General features: G+C 45.5%; 1 protein-coding gene across 1 annotated transcript in view; it reads right to left on the bottom strand.

The window, feature by feature from the left end:
* The window catches only part of LOC134984835 (zinc finger protein ZFP2-like), a 168,954-nt gene that overhangs the window by 119,757 nt on the left and 28,906 nt on the right, over window positions 1-20,291 (bottom strand). Inside the window, exon 6 of the mRNA XM_063950310.1 lies at window positions 5,686-6,549. Coding sequence (XP_063806380.1) covers window positions 5,686-6,549 — 864 coding nt within the window. The remainder of the gene's footprint in view (window positions 1-5,685; window positions 6,550-20,291) is intronic.

Raw genomic sequence — 20,291 nt, 5'->3', positions numbered from 1 at the left:
CTGTGGGATACGCCTGATTCCTCTACTGGTTACTGTTGGCATAGTCCTTGCTAAATAGGCTCTTGTTCTCCTGCTAGAGTCAATGAATCCAGACAAGAATTGGCAATTTTTAAAATTTATTTTTTATAGATAAAGTTTTTAGGGGAAAAAATTGTGTTGTGTTTTTCTTGTTTAATTAATGGCTGTTAATGCAAATGTCATTTTGTGTAACATATGTTTGTAAAAATCAGAGGGTCAGTGAGACGTTATGGAGGCAATGTATTATTTACTATTTGTTGCTAATTCCTCAAATACAACCGAAACCTCCCAAATGTAAGTAGAAGGGACTGCAGCAGGTATCTCCCATACCTTCATACATGGACATTTCCAGGAAAAGGTCAGGTAAGGTTATTATTTAAATACAACAACCCTAATTCCCCTACAAGTAAAAAAGAAACAGAACATTTGAACAGACATCATTTATTTAAATAACACACGCACACACACAGCAGAAAGGAATATGGAAATGAGAGGAAGTCACATGATGTAATTGCAGCTTCCTGACAGGCCACTGCCCCCACTCCACATAAACGCACTGATATAAAATGTCTGCCACTATTTAGTTACACAGAAAGAGACCCCCTGTCACAAAACTGAGGTTACCTGTGCTCCCCAGTCACGCCTTGGTCTACCTCCGCCACAAGCTTGGGCGTGATCCCTCATTCAAGCACGTCCCCGCTGTGTCCTGCCGCTCGCTGCGTTATCCATGATTGTGCTCCAGCATCTCCCTGCTGGCAGCCGTTGGACCAGACCGTAGCACACCGGAGTTCCCGCTGCTCCCCTCCATGGGCAGTGCCATGACCGTTTCCAGTCAGCTGATTCTCCAGGAGCCAACCCGGAGTCTCTTTGTGTCATGTGAGCCATTCATCCACTCAGCTGCAAGCACTGGGTATAAGTTCCAGCTCTCAGCACTAACAAGCTGTCAGTGCTTTGGTGTCTCTCAGCCTGGAGTGAGCTCCAGAATCTCCTGCTGGTGATAGACTCAGTGCAAGTTACCATCCCCCGCACTGCCTGACTCCCTGGATGATTTAAAGGGCCATCGCTGCCGTTACATCCTCGCATCTCCAGACTCACTGGAAGTCCTCCAGTGATCCAGATAGGCTGTCCTATATCCCTAGCGGCATTAGAGAGTCTGCTGGTTCCTACCAGCTTCCAGTTCTCCGATGTGCAGAGTAGCGCACCATAGTATCCGGAAAACCTGCCACTGCTGTCTACAACATTGCAGTATCCATTCTGCAGAACCACATCAGAGCTACTGGGAAACCAGCAGTGCTGACACTGCACAACATATGGAATCCCCCCTGCACTACCTCAGCTGCCCAGCATCTGCATACCAGTGTTACTGACATCCTCAGCTTTGTCTACAAGCATTGCCGACATCCTCAGCTTTGTCTACAAGTATTGCTGACATCCTCAGCCTCATCTTTAAGTATTGCTGATGCCCTTAGCTTCTTCTACAGTCATTACCATAGACTTCTACCTCTTCACAGCTACCACACTGGTTCCAGCCAGTCACCCGAGCCTCTCTGCATTGCTGTTCCTCCCAGCATTCCGTTACTCAACAGTCCTCACGCGACTCTCTCTCTATAGGTGTTACCTGGCTACACATTGCACTGGTGGCTCCCATCAGTGTTCTAGTACCCACAGCCGGTCACCTACCATCACAGTTCATACTGCCTGACTGCCACGCCTGAATGAGCAGACCAATTCTTAAGCCAGCCCGGTTCTGTCAGCAGCACTCAAGACCAGATGCAGTGTCCAGTACTAGTCGGGTGCACACCCTAACCCAGCCATGACACCCCCCTCCTGTAATGTCACCCCACTATTCAAATTAGCTGTCAAGATCAGACATAGCCAAAATGGCAGCGTGTGTACCCACCTTTACACACCAGATGGGATATATATACACAGAAACACTGATAGTATGTGGACACAAAAGTAACAATACAAGTGACACATTAACAGGAAATTGTTTCTGTCACCATAGCGACAATTATCTGGAAATAAGATAATACACAGACACATATAATGACTCACCAGAAATATTTTGTTTTTAAACGACTTTATTTCATATCTTTAATACACACATTTTTCTCTATATGCGGGCGGGCCGGGACCATTTTCCAGGCGTCTGCGTGATGTCACATCTGCGTTCATCTCTGATTAACCCCCTATAAGCTTCCAGAGTGCACCTCATATCTCATCTTTTCCAAGTTACTACAAATGATGAGATCGGTAGCAGCACTACTTTCAGGATTATTACACAGAACACACATAAAGGCTGACTCAGCAAATAACAGTAACACATACAAGGGATTAATTAGAAATAAGGAAGCATAATCATCATTAAGACTAATTATCAACTGGTTCTGTGCGAGACCCATACAACTCTTTACTGCCTCCAGCAGCCCCTGGTACTACACTGTGACCATCCGCCCTGTCCCCTCCCCACTACTGCCACTGTCCTGTCTCCCCCCCACTACTGTCACCCGCCCTGTCTACCCCCACTCCTGCCACCGCCCTGTCTCCCCCTGCCACCCACCCCATCTCCTCCACTACTGCCACCGCCTCCACTACTGCTTGCCACCCTGTGCCCCCCCTCTTCTACCTCAGCACTGCTTGGGGACAATATTACATACAGACAGTGCCTCCGGCAGCCCCCACTACAGCACTAGTGCAACCCACCCAGTCTCCCCCCACTACTGCCACCCTCCCTGTTCCCATATTACCCAAAGACAGTGCCTCCGGCAGCCCCCGCTACAGCACTAGTGCAACCCACCCTGTCTCCCCCTCTGACATCTCAGAACTTCTTGGGGATTGTTGGTACTGCTGGTAACAGTCCTTCATCTGCAGACGGAAGAAACCAGGCAGTAAGGAGGCAGAAGCTTCTTCTGGTTCCATGGACCCTGGTCATGCAGGGCTGGGAGAGTCAGTAAGATTATGTAATAGAGTCACCATCTTACAGGCAGCCGGTGAAGGGAGCAGAGAATAGGTGTTATGTGGCAGGAACAGGTTGGTTAGGTAACAGCCTAGCTGCTGCATTCTGTACAAGCTACAAGCGGTGCAATTCTTTTGCTGGGTGACCCAGGTAGAGGACATTACAGTAGTCTATGTGTGATGATACAAGTACATGTATGACTGTAGGTAGATCTTCTGAGGGAAACAAGTGCTGGAGTCTGGCTATGTTCCTTAGATGAGGATATGATTGTGGCTGATACCTGATGTCTAAGTGTCACTCCACCATCCAGGACACTTAGATTCCACACAAGATCAGCAGTTTGTAACTCTGAACACACAAGCGTAAGTCTGGTTGGTAGGCAAAGCTGACCTTTGAAAAAGCTGCATGTTCTGCAGCGAAACGTGTCAGGTTTTACTCCAGATTACCATTGCCTACTGGAAGTTGCACAGGCTACATCCGGACCTTTAGTGGACCTTGGAAAAAATCCACAGATGACGGGACACACAGCACCTGCCCGCTGGTGATATTTATTTACTTCCACTCAGCATTGAGTATTCCGCAACCAAGCTACAAGAATCATGGCTAGGAAGCACAATATGCACTTGGGTCAAAAACTGGTTAGATAATAGGGAGCAGCGCGTTGTGGTTAATGGATCTTTTTCAATTTGGACTAAAGTGCTAAGGGGTGTGCCGCAAGGCTCAGTATTAGGACCGCTGTTGTTCAATAATTTCATTAACGACCTAACAGAAGGTCTAGAGAGAATGGTGTCAATTTTTGCAGATGATACCAAATTGTGTAAGGCTATAAATACAGAGGAGGATGCCGAGTCTCTTCAGAACGACTTAGTTAAATTAGAAGTATGGGCAGCCAAATGGAAAATGCGCTTCAACACAGACAAGTGTAAGGTAATGCACTGTGGTAACAAGAACAAAAATTACACCTACCTACTAAATGGGGTAAAATTAGGGGATTCTGCACTGGAAAATGACTTAGGTATACTCATAGATAGCAAACTAAGCAGTAGTACCCAAAGTAGGACTGCAGCAAAGAAGGCTAATAAGATATTAGCATGCATAAAATGGAGAATTGATGCTAGGGACGAGAGTATTATACTCCCGTTATATAAATCACTTGTGAGGCCACACCTTGAATACTGTGTACAATTCTGGGCACCAAACTACAAAAAGGATATCCTGGAGCCAGAAAAGGTTCAAAGGCGGGCGACCAAACTAATTAAGGGCATGGAGATGATGGAATACAAGGAAAGGCTTGAAAGACTAGGCATGTTACCATTGGAAAAGCGGAGACTAAGAGGGGATATGATCAACATCTACAAATATATAAGCGGACAATACAAAGAGCTTGCGCAGGACCTGTTTTTGGTTAGATCAACACAGAGGACTCGTGGACACTCGCTCAGGTTAGAGGAGAGGAGATTCTGCACAATACGGCGTAAAGGCTTTTTCACGGTAAGGACAATACGTGTTTGGAATTCCCTGCCTGAGGGAGTTGTAATGGCGGAATCTGTCAACACCTTTAAGAATGGGTTAGATAAATTCCTAATGGATAAGGATATCCAGGGGTATGGTGCATAGTCATGCATTATAGTTACTATAAATAGGGATAAAATGCAACGGCTGACAGCAGCATCAATCAGAAATTTTAGTCAAATCATCATGCACAGGAGACCACAAATAGGTTGAACTCGATGGACAATTGTCTTTTTTCAACCTCAGATACTATGTTACTATGACTTAGGATCTCAGAGATTTCACCCATTTAAAGGGACGCTATCCAGAGGATTCCTATTCTCCAGCGGTAACCATTGTGGTAACTATCACCATCAGGACTGTGCCATCAGCCATATCTTCTATTTCCACCATACTTATCCGTAGTCCACATGAAATAAGGAACGGACACAATAGCTCAGTAGCCCCTCCTGGTGATTCCGGTTGTTGTATAATTGTATTCTATTTTAACCATTTCCTTGAATTAATACTTGTATTTTTTTATTTAATAACCCCTTTTTTCCACCTTCAGTCCATTAATCTCCATGTGTTTCAATTAATTCTATTGTTTAAATTGCTCATATCCAATTTATTGATTGTTTAGCGTTGCTAACTCGTTTGATGTATGTTGTTTAAAGCGGAGCTGTAGCCCTGCCCTTTGTTGGTGAGCTGCTATCATAAGGACCTGTTTCACCAGGACTGAGTCACAGCCAACTGGCATCACCCACACCTGGAGCTCAGCTAAACAACCATTTAGGATTGGTACTGGGTTCTCAATACCTGTAGCAACAGACAGGTCATCTGCATAGCAGTAGATAAGGGCATGACACCTGATTATTTCACCCTGCGGTAGCATGTTAAAAACATAGGCGATAGGATAAGAACCTTGAAGAACGCATGGCAATGATGATTACACTCCAGAAGAGTAAAATGGTTCCTCACTTGAGTGTTGTCAATTGTGCTGATTTATTTCTCAGAGTGTAAATGGTTTCTCACCTGTGTGACTTTGCTGTTGTGTAACACGTTGTGATTTCCGTGTAAAACATTTCACACTCAGAGCAAGAAAACGGCTTCTCACCTGTGACTTCTCTCATGTTTAATGAGATCTGATTTGTGTGCAAAACATTTCCTACACTCAGAACATGGAAATGGCTTCTCACCTCTGTGACTTTGCTGATGTGTAACAAGATTTGATTTCAATGCAAAACATTTCCCACACTCAGAACATGGAAATGGCTTCTCACCTGTATGACTTCTCTGATGTCTAACAAGATGCGATTTGTTTGTAAAACCTTTCCCACACTCAGAACATGGAAATGGTTTCTCACCTGTATGAATTTTCTGATGTATAACAAGATGTGATTTGTATATAAAACATTTCCCACACTCATAACATGGAAATGGCTTCTCACCTGTGTGACTTCTGTGATGTATAACAAGATGTGATTTCTGTATAAAACATTTCGCACACTCAGAGCAAGAAAATGGCCTCTCACCTGTGTGACTTCTGTTATGTCTAACAAGATCTGATGTGTGTGCAAAACATTTCCCACACTCAGAACATGGAAATGGCTTCTCACCTGTGTGATATCTCTGATGTGTAACAAGATCTGATGTGTGAGCAAAACATTTCCCACACTCAGAACATGGAAATGGCCTCTCACCTGTGTGATGTCTGTTATGTCTAACGAGATGCGATTTGTATGTAAAACATTTCCCACACTCAGAACATATTAGTGGCCTTTCACCCACTTTACCTGTGTGTGGGTTAATAAGCTTTGTGTTCTGTGTAAAACATTTGCCATCTATAGAACAGGGAAACACTGTATCTACTGTCAGAGCTGTAACAGATGCACCAATATCAGAGTGATCAGGAGAACATTTCCCAGGATCAGGGGGATCAGCTGATAGAGCTGGATGTATAATTGGGGTAATGGGGTTAGCTCCTGGAGTATCCGGTCTACTGTCTTTATCTTTTATGTCACAATCCGGGGATAACATTAGATATCCTTCTGAGATATTCCTGCTTGTGTGTCCATCTGCTGGAAATAAAATACATTATGGAAATGTGACATTTTCTGTAACAATATTAATCTTGAAAACAATAGGAGAAGACGACTCTCTGGGACACTTAATTGTAAATGTGTGTGTATAATAAAATATAACTTTAATGAAGGCTTTATAATATTGTGTCTCAGACTATCATTGTGTCCACCCTCCTGAGAACACTCACAATAACATATGTAATATTATAATAAGTCTTAGATATATCTCTCTCTTGTACTGGTAACTAACCATGAAGTATAAATGGAGATGTAGTCACTCGCCAAGTCCTATGTCAGCACCAATGTAAAACAATGGATGGGGAACATATCGTATGAATTGGAGATTCTAGATGAACAATAATATCAGTCATATGAGCTGATGGATCAGAGAAATGTCTCCTAACGTTACTCCTGGAAGCATTGGTAAGGTAGCATTCCTTTATGTGTGTGCTCATACGCTGGTAAGCCTGTACAAGTGTTACTCGTCCTTATATAAGGTATATTGCTACAGCAGAGTAGGTGTGGAACAAGGTACTTTACATGCAATACACCATATAATACACTGCAATCATCATCATCTGCTAGGTTAAAATCCAGTGTTACACCCCCATCATCAGTGTCTTACCTCTATTCTCTCAATAGTAATAAGGATGATGTGTGTACGGTAAGTATGATACAGAGAATTACATATCAGGATCTGTACAGCTGCCGCCATACTTCTGCTTCTCATACGTGTGCTACTGGCAGCAGTGAACATCTGAGTGAGAGTGCAGGGAAGACAGCAGAGTCTGATGAGAAAGTGATTGGATCTGCCTTTGCAGGGATGTACCACACCTGTCACCCCTGTTAGTATATAAAATAATAAATAAGAGGGGCGTGGCCTGAGTCCATCCAGACGTACTTTCTGGAGCTCTCCTCACTAAGTGGCTTCTTATCTACCCTACCTGATAGCTCTCAGCCGCCGCTGGGACCCAATCTATTAAGTCCCCCGCTCCTCCTGCCCTATAACCGCTCGCTCTGCTCACTCCGGGCACTGTTCACTGCTGCAGCCTAGTGACGCCGCGGAAGCCATGGGCTGTATTCTCCGGACACCTGACTTGGAGGCGCTTTTGGCTTAGTCGGGATCACTTGTTCTCCCATTCACATGGGTGCACAGCTTCCGCTACTGATGGGGACAGAACGGGCTGCCCACAGTCACCGGAGCCCGGCGGTGGTATTGGGAAGTGAGATGGCTGCCATTATGGATCCTGGTACTCGGCCATCACATGCTTTGCCTTCAATAAGGTGTAAAATTGATATAAGCTACTAAATAAGTGTCCTGATGGCTGGACCGGGGTCACTGCACTAAATTGAAGCATTTGCCTGGAGGTGAAACTACCTTCTATTTATATGGTACCACTATAATCTACTTCCTCTCAGCCTACATGCAGAGCCCAGTATCAAGTATCGTCTGAGTACAGCTCATTACACTCTGATTACAACCTCACAGTATATTATTTTGTGGATTTATCCACTGCATATATTTTGCCATTTGTGTCTCTCTGTTCTGAGTACATCACGTCTATGATCACGCTGACCTCTAGTGGAATATCTCGGTCATTACTGTGTTATTTGAGTTGCATTACATCATGTTTACTTGAAATTTTGGCTCAGATACCCCCGTCACCCCAAGAATGTAATTTTGAACTGAGTCATCTTGATGTAACCTCCTGACAGCGTACTACTGCTCCTTTTATTTATAGATCGTTTGTATTTTCCTATCTCTGAGAGGTCAGTCTCTTTGTAGTCAGCTTACCATGTCTCCAAAAAAGGTTAAAAGGTACCAAATCGGCCCCGCCTGTCCATCTCTTTAGTACCTCGAATTCAGGTCGTCCTTCTGAGACTGCTACAACATCATCTGCTTCTTCTTGTGAGACGCACAGCCCAGCTGTAATGGCTGAAGACGTCTTAAGACACTCTAGATCAGGGGTCTTCAACCCGTGGCCCGCGGGCCACAGGTGGCCCGCTGCTATGGTTTCCATGGCCCGCCCGCCCGCAGCGCACATATGAACACAAATTTTTTTTCCCTTTCCCGGAGTCATGTGACTCCCCCGCACTGTCACTGGTTGCCTGTGAAGAAGGGGAGTAGCTCCTCTTACGCTGGTCAGTGGTCTGGTCACCCTTACTGTGTCTCCCTCCCTGTGTCTCCCTCCGCCTGCAGTGTTGAATAGGTGGGTGAGAGCGGCGGGGACCCGGCTGGGGGGGGTGCGGCAAGTTACCATTGAGAGCATGGGGCAGTGCGGGAACCCGGCGGGCGGGAGCGGAGGGGGTGCGGCAGCATGTATGCAGCCTGAGCATGGCTGTGTGCGTCGGGGACCCGGCGCGGGGGGGGGGGGGCTGCGGCAGGAGAATAAAAGTGTATAAGTGTTGAGGGCAGGGGGCAGTGCATGAACCCGGCGTGCGGGAGCGGCGGGGACGGGGGTGCGGCAGCCTGAGCATGGCAGTGAATAAATTAGTATTGAGGGCAGGGGGCGTGGCGGGGGACCCAGCAGGGGGTGTATTAAGTATTAAGAGCAGAGATGGCAGGGAGCATGCTTTGACAATGCTGCTGTCTGTCTGTGATGGGGAGGAGGGAGGGTATGATAGCACCTATGTCTTGACCAATATGCCAGGCTCAGTACAAATGGAGCTGCTTGATCTCCAAAACAACTCATCTTTGCGAGAAAAATTCTTCAATGTGCCCTTGTTTACGTTTTACAAAGACTACATTTCTCAGGACACATTCCCTTATCTCTGGCAGCAAGCTTTGAAGATGTGTGCTTTGTTAGGAAGCACATACTTATGTGAGCAATTCTTCTCAAGGATGAAGAACGCAAAGTCCAAGACAAGAACTCAGCTTACAGACCAACATCTTGAGAATACTCTGCGCATAGCGACTTCTAACATTGATGCCAACATCGACAAGCTGGCCAAGCAAAAACAATGCCAAGTTTCCCACTGATATGAACTTATTATAATAACAAAGGTAAAGTAGACCATGTTTCATTCATTAAATTACAATAATTATCTTTTGAAGTCTTTTTTATGGTCTTATGAGTCTAGAAAAGGTCTCATTACAATCATAAATTAAAATTTAGATTCTAAATACCGCAGTATAGCTTAGTGGCCCTCGGCTTCGTTTCATTTTTTTATGTGGCCCACACTGTCTTAAAGGTTGAAGACCAATGCTCTAGATGATCCTGTTACTCTACAATCTATACATTCTATGTTATCTGCATTTAAGGACTGAAATAACCTCAGAACTTAACTCTAATATTCAAGATTTGAGGTCCGATATCAGTGAGATTGGCACTCGTACAGACTAAGATGAAAGAGATTGTTGCGTCTCACAAAGATCTGATTTCAGCACATGACACCCTTCAGGAAGACCTGGTCTCTATTCGTGATAAAGTCGTTGATTTAGAAGACTGGTCTCTGAGAAATAATATCAGAATAATGGGCGTTCCGGATTCTGCTACAAATGCTGAGCTTTATGATTATGCCACGGTCCTCTTTTCAGAAACTTCCACCGAAGGCTTCTGCCGCAGACCTTCTTATTGACAAGATCCATAGACTCCCAAAGTCCAAACAGGCCCCTATCCAAGCACCGAGGGACACTCTGCTCACCTTAAAGAACGCATTCTACGAGCCACTGTCTTCCTCATCCACAGCTGAGTGCCTGGATAATCTGTAGATATTTCTCCTGTGACGCTGGCCAAAAGGCGTCTATTCCACCCAAGGAAATGTACAATACAAATGGGGCTTTCCTACTAAGATTATTGTAATGCAAAACGGCGCCTTCACAGTGATACCTTCACCCGAGGATGGTCCTGCTATTCTGAAAAAGTGGGACATTCCTGTTGACAGTACTTCATGACACTTTACCTAAACCAATCCCGGAGGAGTTGTCTTCCATCTTCAAGTAATATGCTAAAGGAGTAAGACTGTTACAGACACTCAGAGTCTGTTTCCTACTGTAACATGTGCCAACTGGGACTAAGTTACTGGGCATGGATCTATTTTTGGGCCAGATTTATTTGCTCTTGTTATGGGTTTAAAACGTGTCCGTTTCTATTTCATGTGCTATTTAAATAAGATTTTACTCACCGGTAAATCTATTTCTCGTAGTCCGTAGTGGATGCTGGGACTCCGTAAGGACCATGGGGAATAGCGGCTCCGCAGGAGACTGGGCACAACTAAAGAAAGCTTTAGGACTACCTGGTGTGCACTGGCTCCTCCCACTATGACCCTCCTCCAGACCCCAGTTAGGATACTGTGCCCGGAAGAGCTGACACAATAAGGAAGGATTTTGAATCCCGGGTAAGACTCATACCAGCCACACCAATCACACCGTATAACTCGTGATACTATACCCAGTTAACAGTATGAAATATAACTGAGCCTCTCAACAGATGGCTCAACAATAACCCTTTAGATAACAATAACTATATACAAGTATTGCAGACAATCCGCACTTGGGATGGGCGCCCAGCATCCACTACTGACTACGAGAAATAGATTTACCGGTGAGTAAAATCTTATTTTCTCTGACATCCTAAGTGGATGCTGGGACTCCGTAAGGACCATGGGGATTATACCAAAGCTCCCAAACGGGCGGGAGAGTGCGGATGACTCTGCAGCACCGAATGAGCAAACTCAAGGTCCTCCTCAGCCAGGGTATCAAATTTGTAGAATTTAGCAAAAGTGTTAGACCCTGACCAAGTAGCAGCTTGGCAAAGTTGTAAAGCAGAGACCCCTCGGGCAGCCGCCCAAGAAGAGCCCACCTTCCTCGTGGAATGGGCTTTTACAGATTTAGGATGCGGCAGTCCAGCCACAGAATGCGCAAGCTGAATTGTGCTACATATCCAGCGAGCAATAGTCTGCTTCGAAGTAGGAGCACCCAGCTTGTTGGGTGCATACAGGATAAATAGTGAGTCAGTTTTCCTGACTCCAGCTGTCCTGGAAACATATATTTTCAAGACCCTGACTACGTCCAGTAACTTGGAATCCTCCAAGTCCCTAGTAGCCGCAGGCACCACAATAGGTTGGTTCAAATGAAAAGCTGATACCACCTTAGGGAGAAACTGGGGACGAGTCCTCAATTCTGCCCTATCCATATGGAAAATCAGATAAGGGCTTTTACATGACAAAGCCGCCAATTCTGACACACGTCTGGCCGAAGCCAAGGCTAACAGCATGACCACTTTCCACGTGAGATATTTCAAATCCACGGTTTTAAGTGGCTCAAACCAATGTGACTTTAGGAAACCCAACACCATGTTGAGATCCCAAGTGCCACTGGAGGCACAAAAGCAGGCTGAATATGCAGCACTCTCTTTACAAATGTCTGAACTTCAGGCATTGAAGCCAGTTCTTTCTGGAAGAAAATCGACAGAGCCGAAATCTGGACCTTAATGGAACCCAATTTTAGGCCCATAGTCACCCCTGACTGTAGGAAGTGCAGAAATCGACCCAGCTGAAACTCCTCCGTTGGAGCCTTCCTGGCCTCACACCAAGCAACATATTTCCATCATATGCGGTAATAATGTTTTGCGGTTACATCTTTCCTGGCTTTAATCAGTGTAGGAATGACTTCCTCCGGAATGCCCTTTCCTTTTAGGATCCGGTGTTCAACCGCCATGCCGTCAAACGCAGCCGCGGTAAGTCTTGGAACAGACAGGGCCCCTGCAGCAACAGGTCCTGCCTGAGCGGCAGAGACCATGGGTCCTCTGAGATCATTTCTTGAAGTTCTGGGTACCAAGCTCTTCTTGGCCAATCTGGAACCACGAGTATAGTTCTTACTCCTCTCCTTCTTATTATTCTCAGTACTTTGGGTATGAGAGGCAGAGGAGGGAACACATAAACCGACTGGTACACCCACGGTGTCACTAGAGCGTCCACAGCTATCTCCTGAGGGTCCCTTGACCTGGCGCAATATCTTTTTAGCTATTTATTGAGGCGGGACGCCATCATGTCCACCTGTGGCCTTTCCCAACGGTTTACAATCATTTGGAAGACTTCTGGATGAAGTCCCCACTCTCCCGGGTGGAGGTCGTGCCTGCTGAGGAAGTCTGCTTCCCAGTTGTCCACTCCCGGAATGAACACTGCTGACAGTGCTAGTACATGATTTTCCGCCCATCGGAGAATCCTTGTGGCTTCTGCCATTGCCATCCTGCTTCTTGTGCCGCCCTGTCAATTTACATGGGCGACTGCCGTGATGTTGTCTGACTGGATCAGTACCGGCTGGTGTAGGAGCAGGGATTTTGCTTGACTTAGGGCATTGTAAATGGCCCTTAGTTCCAGAATATTTATGTGAAGGGAAGTCTCCTGACTCGACCATAGTCCTTGGAAGATTCTTCCCTATGTGACTGCCCCCCAGCCTCGAAGGCTGGCATCCGTGGTCACCAGGACCCAGTCCTGTATGCCGAACCTGCGGCCCTCTAGAAGATGAGCACTCTGCAGCCACCACAGCAGAGACACCCTGGTTCTTGGAGACAGGGTTATTAAGCGATGCATCTGAAGATGCGATCCGGACCATTTGTCCAACAGGTCCCACTGAAAGTTTCTGGCATGGAACCTGCCGAAGGGAATTGCTTCGTAAGAAGCTACCATCTTTCCCAGGACCCGCGTGCAGTGATGCACCGATACCTGTTTTGGTTTCAGGAGGTCTCTGACTAGAGATGACAACTCCCTGGCTTTCTCCTCTGGGAGAAACACTTTTTTCTGGACTGTATCCAGAATCATACCCAGGAACAGTAGACGTGTCGTCGGAACCAGCTGTGACTTTGGGATATTCAGAATCCAGCCGTGCTGGTGCAGCACTTCCTGAGATAGTGCTACTCCCACCAACAACTGTTCCTTGGACCTCGCCTTTATTAGGAGATCGTCCAAGTACGGGATAATTAAAACTCCCTTTTTTCGAAGGAGTATCATCATTTCCGCCATACCTTGGTAAATACCCTCGGTGCCGTGGACAGTCCAAACGGCAGCGTCTGGAATTGGTAATGGCAATCCTGTACCACAAATCTGAGGTACTCCTGGTGAGGATGGTAAATGGGGACATACAAGTAAGCATCCTTGATGTCCAGGGATACCATGTAATCCCCCTCGTCCAGGCTTGCAATAACCGCCCTGAGCGATTCCATCTTGAACTTGAATTTTTTTATGTATGTGTTCAAGGATTTCAAATTTAAAATGGGTCTCACCGAACCGTCCGGTTTTGGCACCACAAATAGTGTGGAATAGTAACCCCGGCCTTGTTGAAGTAGGGGTACCTTGATTATCACCTGCTGGGAATACAGCTTGTGAATTGCCGCTAGCACCGCCTCCCTGTCTGAGGGAGCAATCGGCAAGGCAGATTTTAGGAACTGGTGGGGTGGAGACGCCTCGAATTCCAGTTTGTACCCCTGAGATACTATTTGAAAGATCCAGGGATCCACCTGTGAGCGAGCCCACTGATCACTGAAATTCTTGAGGCGGCCCCCCACCGTACCTGGCTCCGCCTGTGGAGCCCCACCGTCATGCAGCGGACTTGGAAGAAGCGGGGGAGGACTTTTGCTCCTGGGAACCTGCTGTTTGTTGCAGCCTTTTTCCCCTACCTCTGCCTCTGGACAGAAAAGACCCGCCTTTTCCACGCTTGTTTTTCTGGGTCCGAAAGGACTGAACCTGATAAAACGGCGCCTTCTTAGGCTGTGAGGGGACATGGGGTAAAAATGCTGACTTCCCAGACGTTGCTGTGGAAACTAGGTCCGAGAGACCATCCCCAAATAATTCCTCACCCTTATAAGGCAAAACTTCCATGTGCCTTTTAGAATCTGCATCTCCTGTCCACTGACGAGTCCATAAGCCTCTCCTAGCAGAAATGGATAATGCACTTACTTTAGATGCCAGCCGGCAGATTTCCCTCTGTGCATCTCTCATATATAAGACTGAGTTTTTGATATGGTCTATGGTTAGCAGAATCGTGTCTGTCTAGTGTGTCAATATTTTATGACAGTTTATCTGACCACGCAGCGGCAGCACTGCACATCCATGCTGACGCAATAGCTGGTCTAAGTATTGACAATACTAAATTCCTTTGTCGTATAATCAACCCTTTATGAAGCTAAGAACACAGTACGCTGTTTACTTAAGAAATACCGTAATGATACGCTATTTGCGTAACGATCGCTCAGCGGTAAGCGAGACGCTCAAGCGTCACGTTCGCTCACGGCCTAGTGATCACAGGACACGTTATTAGTTATGTCTAGGGGAAAGATTCGCTGTAGCGTAGCTTACGCTCGAGACCACGAGGAGGTCACCAGCGATGCAGACGCTTACAACACTATACCTTTATGTTAAAACCTTATACCGATGAAATACACAGAATACCTTAATGTGAGTACAGGGTGTAAGTGCAACCTTGTGTAACCTGACTACCTACAATGCTGCTTGAGCGTCACCGACGCTCAAGTGAACACTTAACACTATAGAAAATACACAGATACTGGTTTAGGTTTCCAAAGCCTATTAACTGTATTATATCTAATATACTTGTAAAAGGGGATAACAGTACATATGATACGCTACAATATAACAGAGACCTCCTAACCACAGAACTAAACAATAAATACAAAAAGACAATACTACACTGACCTAAATGCAATACAATACAATATAATACTATAATACTATGAGGTATATAAGAGAAAAGAGGAGAGAGAGAGATGGAGAGAGAGAGAGAGAGAAATTGGCTCACAGAAAGACAATGATTATGGAGAGAACTTACGCACAAAGGGTATGATCGCCAGCGCCTCGATATCCAGCTCCCGATTATCAGCAGATAACCGTTGATGAGAGAGTGAGCTCTGGATATGGTCGGCTTGCCTATTTATGCCCCACACACAATGCAATCTCCTAGTCCCTACAATCCCATTGTCCATTGGCCGAAGGAATTCGGCCCCGCATCATAACAAAAGGTCATAGGGTGATTCATACAGGTGGGCTGTGACGATTTCCAACAGCTCAGGTGGGTGGGAAACTGGGTTTCCCGCCGCATACCTGAGTATGTGTAAATCATAGAAATGGACATAAACTTCTTATGTCCATAACTATTCGCACGAGCGATTAATACGCTCCAAACCAACACCGGAATATTGCTAATTAAATACTCTTCCGATGGGTACCAAACACTGCAGTATGATTCCTGTTAGACCCTTCGTACGATGCAAAGAGGGATTCCTCAGCTCTGGGACATTGTACTTTAACCAAACTTTCAGAATCTATCAAAGGGATCATGATCTATAAACTACATTAATTGTGAACTTTTGTAACGAATGAGTCGCACGCTACGATCACATAAACTCTACCGTAAATGCGCATACTGCGCGTGCGAGTGCACGCTATTGCGGGTATGCGCTTCCACGGGAGAGCGTACGCATGCGCAGCACGGACCAGTGTGCGGTGCAAATATGGCAGTGTGCATTAAGACATTTTTCTGACTTTGACAGTCCACCCTTTGGCAGTCAATAATAACTGCCACAAAATATTTAAGGAGAAAAATGTAAGTCAGGGGTTAATTGATTTCCATGGTGGGGAAAGGAAGAAGAATGGAGTAGGTGTGAAGAGGGTATGACCTAGTGAGAAAGCAGGAGCATGTGTGTATGAGTCCATGTTTGGGGGGTCATGTATCATCGTGCCGTACGTGTGGTAAATCAAGCTTCGAGGTATTGCGAAGTATACATTTGAATTCCTTCTTATCCCGTACTAAGGGTCTGTGGATGGGCTGTCAAACTCTACCGAGCTCATTTCGGCTTACAGTTGTAACAAAATGGGGATGCACATTTTAGTTGATGATACATGAATGGGGGAGGTATGTGGTTGCTGATATCTGTGCCTGTATTCCCTATCGACTATGTGTGTCATTACCTGAGGGTTGTAGAGATGAAGATAAAGAACACTTATGGAAAATGCAATGATATTCTATGTCAGGGAAATGTACATCTGTCGATTGAGGTCTTGATTGGTGTCGGTTGATTGGAGTCTTCTTCTTTGTGCTTTTGCTCATAAATCGTGAGTAAAGCAAACAACGTCCATGGATTTACAAAAAAATGTTGGGCTAGCGTGATTTTAAAGTTCCTAGGGAAACTGGGGTACCCATGGCATTGTCCATCAAAATCTTGTATATCAGGTCGTCTGCTCTTCTTCTTTCCATCTTTCCGTTGTCGGCCCCTTGGCTCATCAAATCCTTCGTCTACGTGGGTCTTTGTACCTCGGAGGAAAACATAGAAATGGGTGAAAGACGGACCGTATACTCATTACATCATTACGTCATGGTTTCTAGCATTGGGTCATAAATCAAATCCAGGTTAATTACAGTTTCCTCACTCCTCAAGCTCATCACTCTTGTACTTTGTTTGCACCTCATTAAAGCCTGCCCGCATCTAAATATCAATCCAATAGATATAACGACACCCAAGATACATAGGAGAAACTTTCCAACATCCATTATGACTCCTTGAGCCCAGTCTCCTAAACCGGAGAACCAATTTTGCGGGTTCAACCATGACACCCAACCAGTCAGCTCATTACCTACAGCAGCAAGGGTGAGATTGTGTTTCCGACGAAATTCCCATTTTAATTGCAGAATATCATCCATCTTTTGGTCTATGACCTCTACCGGATCCTCGGTGCTATTTGTGATATACGTGCAACACTTTATGCCGTACTGTGTTGCCAATGTAACACAATATCCGCCTGTTACTGCTGTAAGGTAATTAAGAACCATCCTATGCTGATCTAGTTCTGTTTTGTAAGCTTGAAGTTCTCTTCCAGTGTATCTAAACGTGTCATCATACATTTCAGTGATATTATCTAACAAATTGGCGAGTGCGGAAATGTATCTATAATTCATCACTCCTCGAGCGGTACGAGTGAAATCTAACGCTACCAGAACCTGAATCCCGGTGGATTCATGGATAAGATCAGAGGCCGGATGCTCTAACCTTTCTGACAGTTGTCTTTTAACTCGGTGTTCGTAGTGAGTGTGAGTATAAGGAGCTTGGGCACCACGGTGTATGTCCTTCATTTTGTCATGTGTAACAGTCATCACTTCAGGCAATACTTTTCCAATATAACACAATCCTTCAGAGTTTGGGGCAAGCCACTTGTACGCCTTTCTCCCGCATATGAAATATGCATCATCGGGGAGAACATAAGGGACGGAGAAGGACATGACCATGTTACAAACCTTCCAGGTGAAATCTCCTGACCCTAATTCTTCCATCTGTCTAATACACGTATCAGTTTGTATGATATGTGCACAGTATCCTGGTGATACCTCTCCAACTTTAGTAATCCTATTTCCTAAGGTATATCGATACCGGAAAGATTTTCCTCTACTGGCTATGTGGCGTACGAGCTCTGTATCTGTAGGCATTCTATCTGCTCTATGTGAAAAGGTCATGGTTTGGTTGCTCCATGACAGTTCCCAATTTCCCGGTTTTCTAGGATTGGAGATGTTGAAACATAAGAGGGACCTATCCACATGGTATTGGTGGAGCTTCAAACTAGGAGGGCTGGAGATGTTAAATCTCCGGTCCACCGGTCTCCCACCACTTAGCTCAAGTACCTCCCCTAACGTTAAAGGAAATGGTACTAGCCCTGATTTGCTGTGACCCTGAGGTACTTGAGAGCATACCCAACAATCTGTTTGGTTCAACACGTTACCCACTAGAGAGTGATAGTCACTCAATGGATGCCGGTCCATATGGATATTAAAACTAGATTGGCATTTCTTTATGCATCCATCTTCAACCAGATTTTCCTCAGCTAACAATCCATCACAATTTCTTCTATCGGATCGTTTTCTGATACTCGCCTTTGCTCGTTGGTTTGGTTGATCTTGGAAAACTACGCCTCCATCATCATAATCGGAACCCATTCCAGAACCTCTCTCGACCTCTATGGTACTCTCGCCGGAACAGACTGCTCTGGTCAACATCATGGTTAACATCAAAATCCGGATTACAGTCTCTTGGGGCAAGTCCATCTTTGAGGAGGAAATAGAGAAGAATGAGAAGGGGGAAACAGAAATTTTAAGGGAGAGGGGATGGGAAGTGGAGAAAAACAATAAAAGGGAGAGGGGAGTCGACAACTGCTTCCGGTCTTCAAGGCTCAGGTGCCGCCTCGGTCCTCCTGGAACAGACACTCCAGTGATACAACCTCTACCGTCTGTTCCTTATCACGGGACTTCTCTGGATCAGCAACCTTCTTGCAGTGGGATGAATGGACCCAAGTCTCTCTCAGCAACCTTCAATGCTGTGGTGCTAGTCAATAAGACCTGGTATGGTCCTTCCCATCTATCAATAAGACAACCTGAGCGTAGAAAATTTCGTATCATTACATAATCCCCAGGTTCAATGTCATGACAATTACTATCTGGTAAATCAGGAATCACCAACTTCAGATTATCATTTTGATTCCTCAACTGCTTACTCATATTAATTAAGTACTTTACAGTTACTTCATTGTTACATTTCAAATCATCCTGAGGGTTAATCATGACATGCGGTTGTCGACCAAACAGAATTTCAAAAGGAGACAGATTAAGAGGGGACCTGGGAGTGGTTCTGATACTATACAAAACAATGGGTAAAGCTTCTGGCCACGTCAATCCTGTCTCTGCCATTACTTTACTCAATTTATTTTTAATAGTGCTGTTCACTCTTTCGACCTTCGCACTTGCCTGTGGACGGTACGGAGTGTGCAGCTTACTATCAATTCCCATCAACTTACACATTCCTTGAAAGACATCACCTGTAAAATGAGTACCCCTATCACTTTCAATGATTCTAGGGATACCATATCTACATACAAATTCCTGCACAATTTTCTTAGCTGTAAACATAGCGGTATTTGTAGCTGCTGGAAAAGCTTCGACCCAATTCGAGAAAACATCTATACAGACAAGTACATACTTTAAATTTCTACATGGGGGCAATTGAATGAAGTCAATTTGTATTACTTGGAAAGGGCCGCCGGCAGGTGGGATATGGGATGGTTCTGTTGGTATTGCTTTTCCAATATTCTTTCTCAGACAGGTAAGGCATGACATTGCTCTTTTACTAGCATGAGAGGAGAATCCTGGGGCGCACCAGTATGCTCTTACCAATTTGCACATCCCCTCCTTGCCTAGGTGAGTCAGCCCGTGAGCTGCTTCAGCCAGACACGGAAGGTATGCCCTGGGGGCCACTGGTTTACCATGTCCATCCGTCCAGAGCCCTGAGGACTCCTGGCCATATCCCTTTGCCTTCCAGACTGCCTTCTCCTGAGTGGAACACAAATTCTGCATTTCACACAACTTTTGTGTGTTGATGGTATTAAATACCATCAGTTGTGTGGTGTCTGTCCGTATGGGGGTAGCAGCTGCAAGCTTTGCAGCTTCGTCTGCTCGGCTGTTACCAAGGGATACTGGGTCTTGGCTATATGTATGTGCTTTACATTTGATAACAGCCACTCTGTCGGGTTCCTGTATCGCTGTTAGAAGCCTTTTTATATACGCTGCATGCGCTATCGGTGTGCCAGCTGCCGTCATGAAATTTCTGAGCCGCCACAGGGCTCCGAAATCATGGACTACCCCGAACGCGTATCTGGAATCGGTGTAGATATTGGCAGACTTACCCTTAGCCAATTCACATGCTCTGGTTAGGGCGACCAGTTCAGCAACCTGGGCTGAGTGAGGT

This window comes from Pseudophryne corroboree (assembly GCF_028390025.1).
Source record: "Pseudophryne corroboree isolate aPseCor3 chromosome 3 unlocalized genomic scaffold, aPseCor3.hap2 SUPER_3_unloc_85, whole genome shotgun sequence".
In the NCBI taxonomy this organism is placed as follows: domain Eukaryota; kingdom Metazoa; phylum Chordata; class Amphibia; order Anura; family Myobatrachidae; genus Pseudophryne; species Pseudophryne corroboree.
Note: the sequence above shows the minus strand (reverse complement) of the source record. Positions and strands in the feature narration are given on the sequence as shown.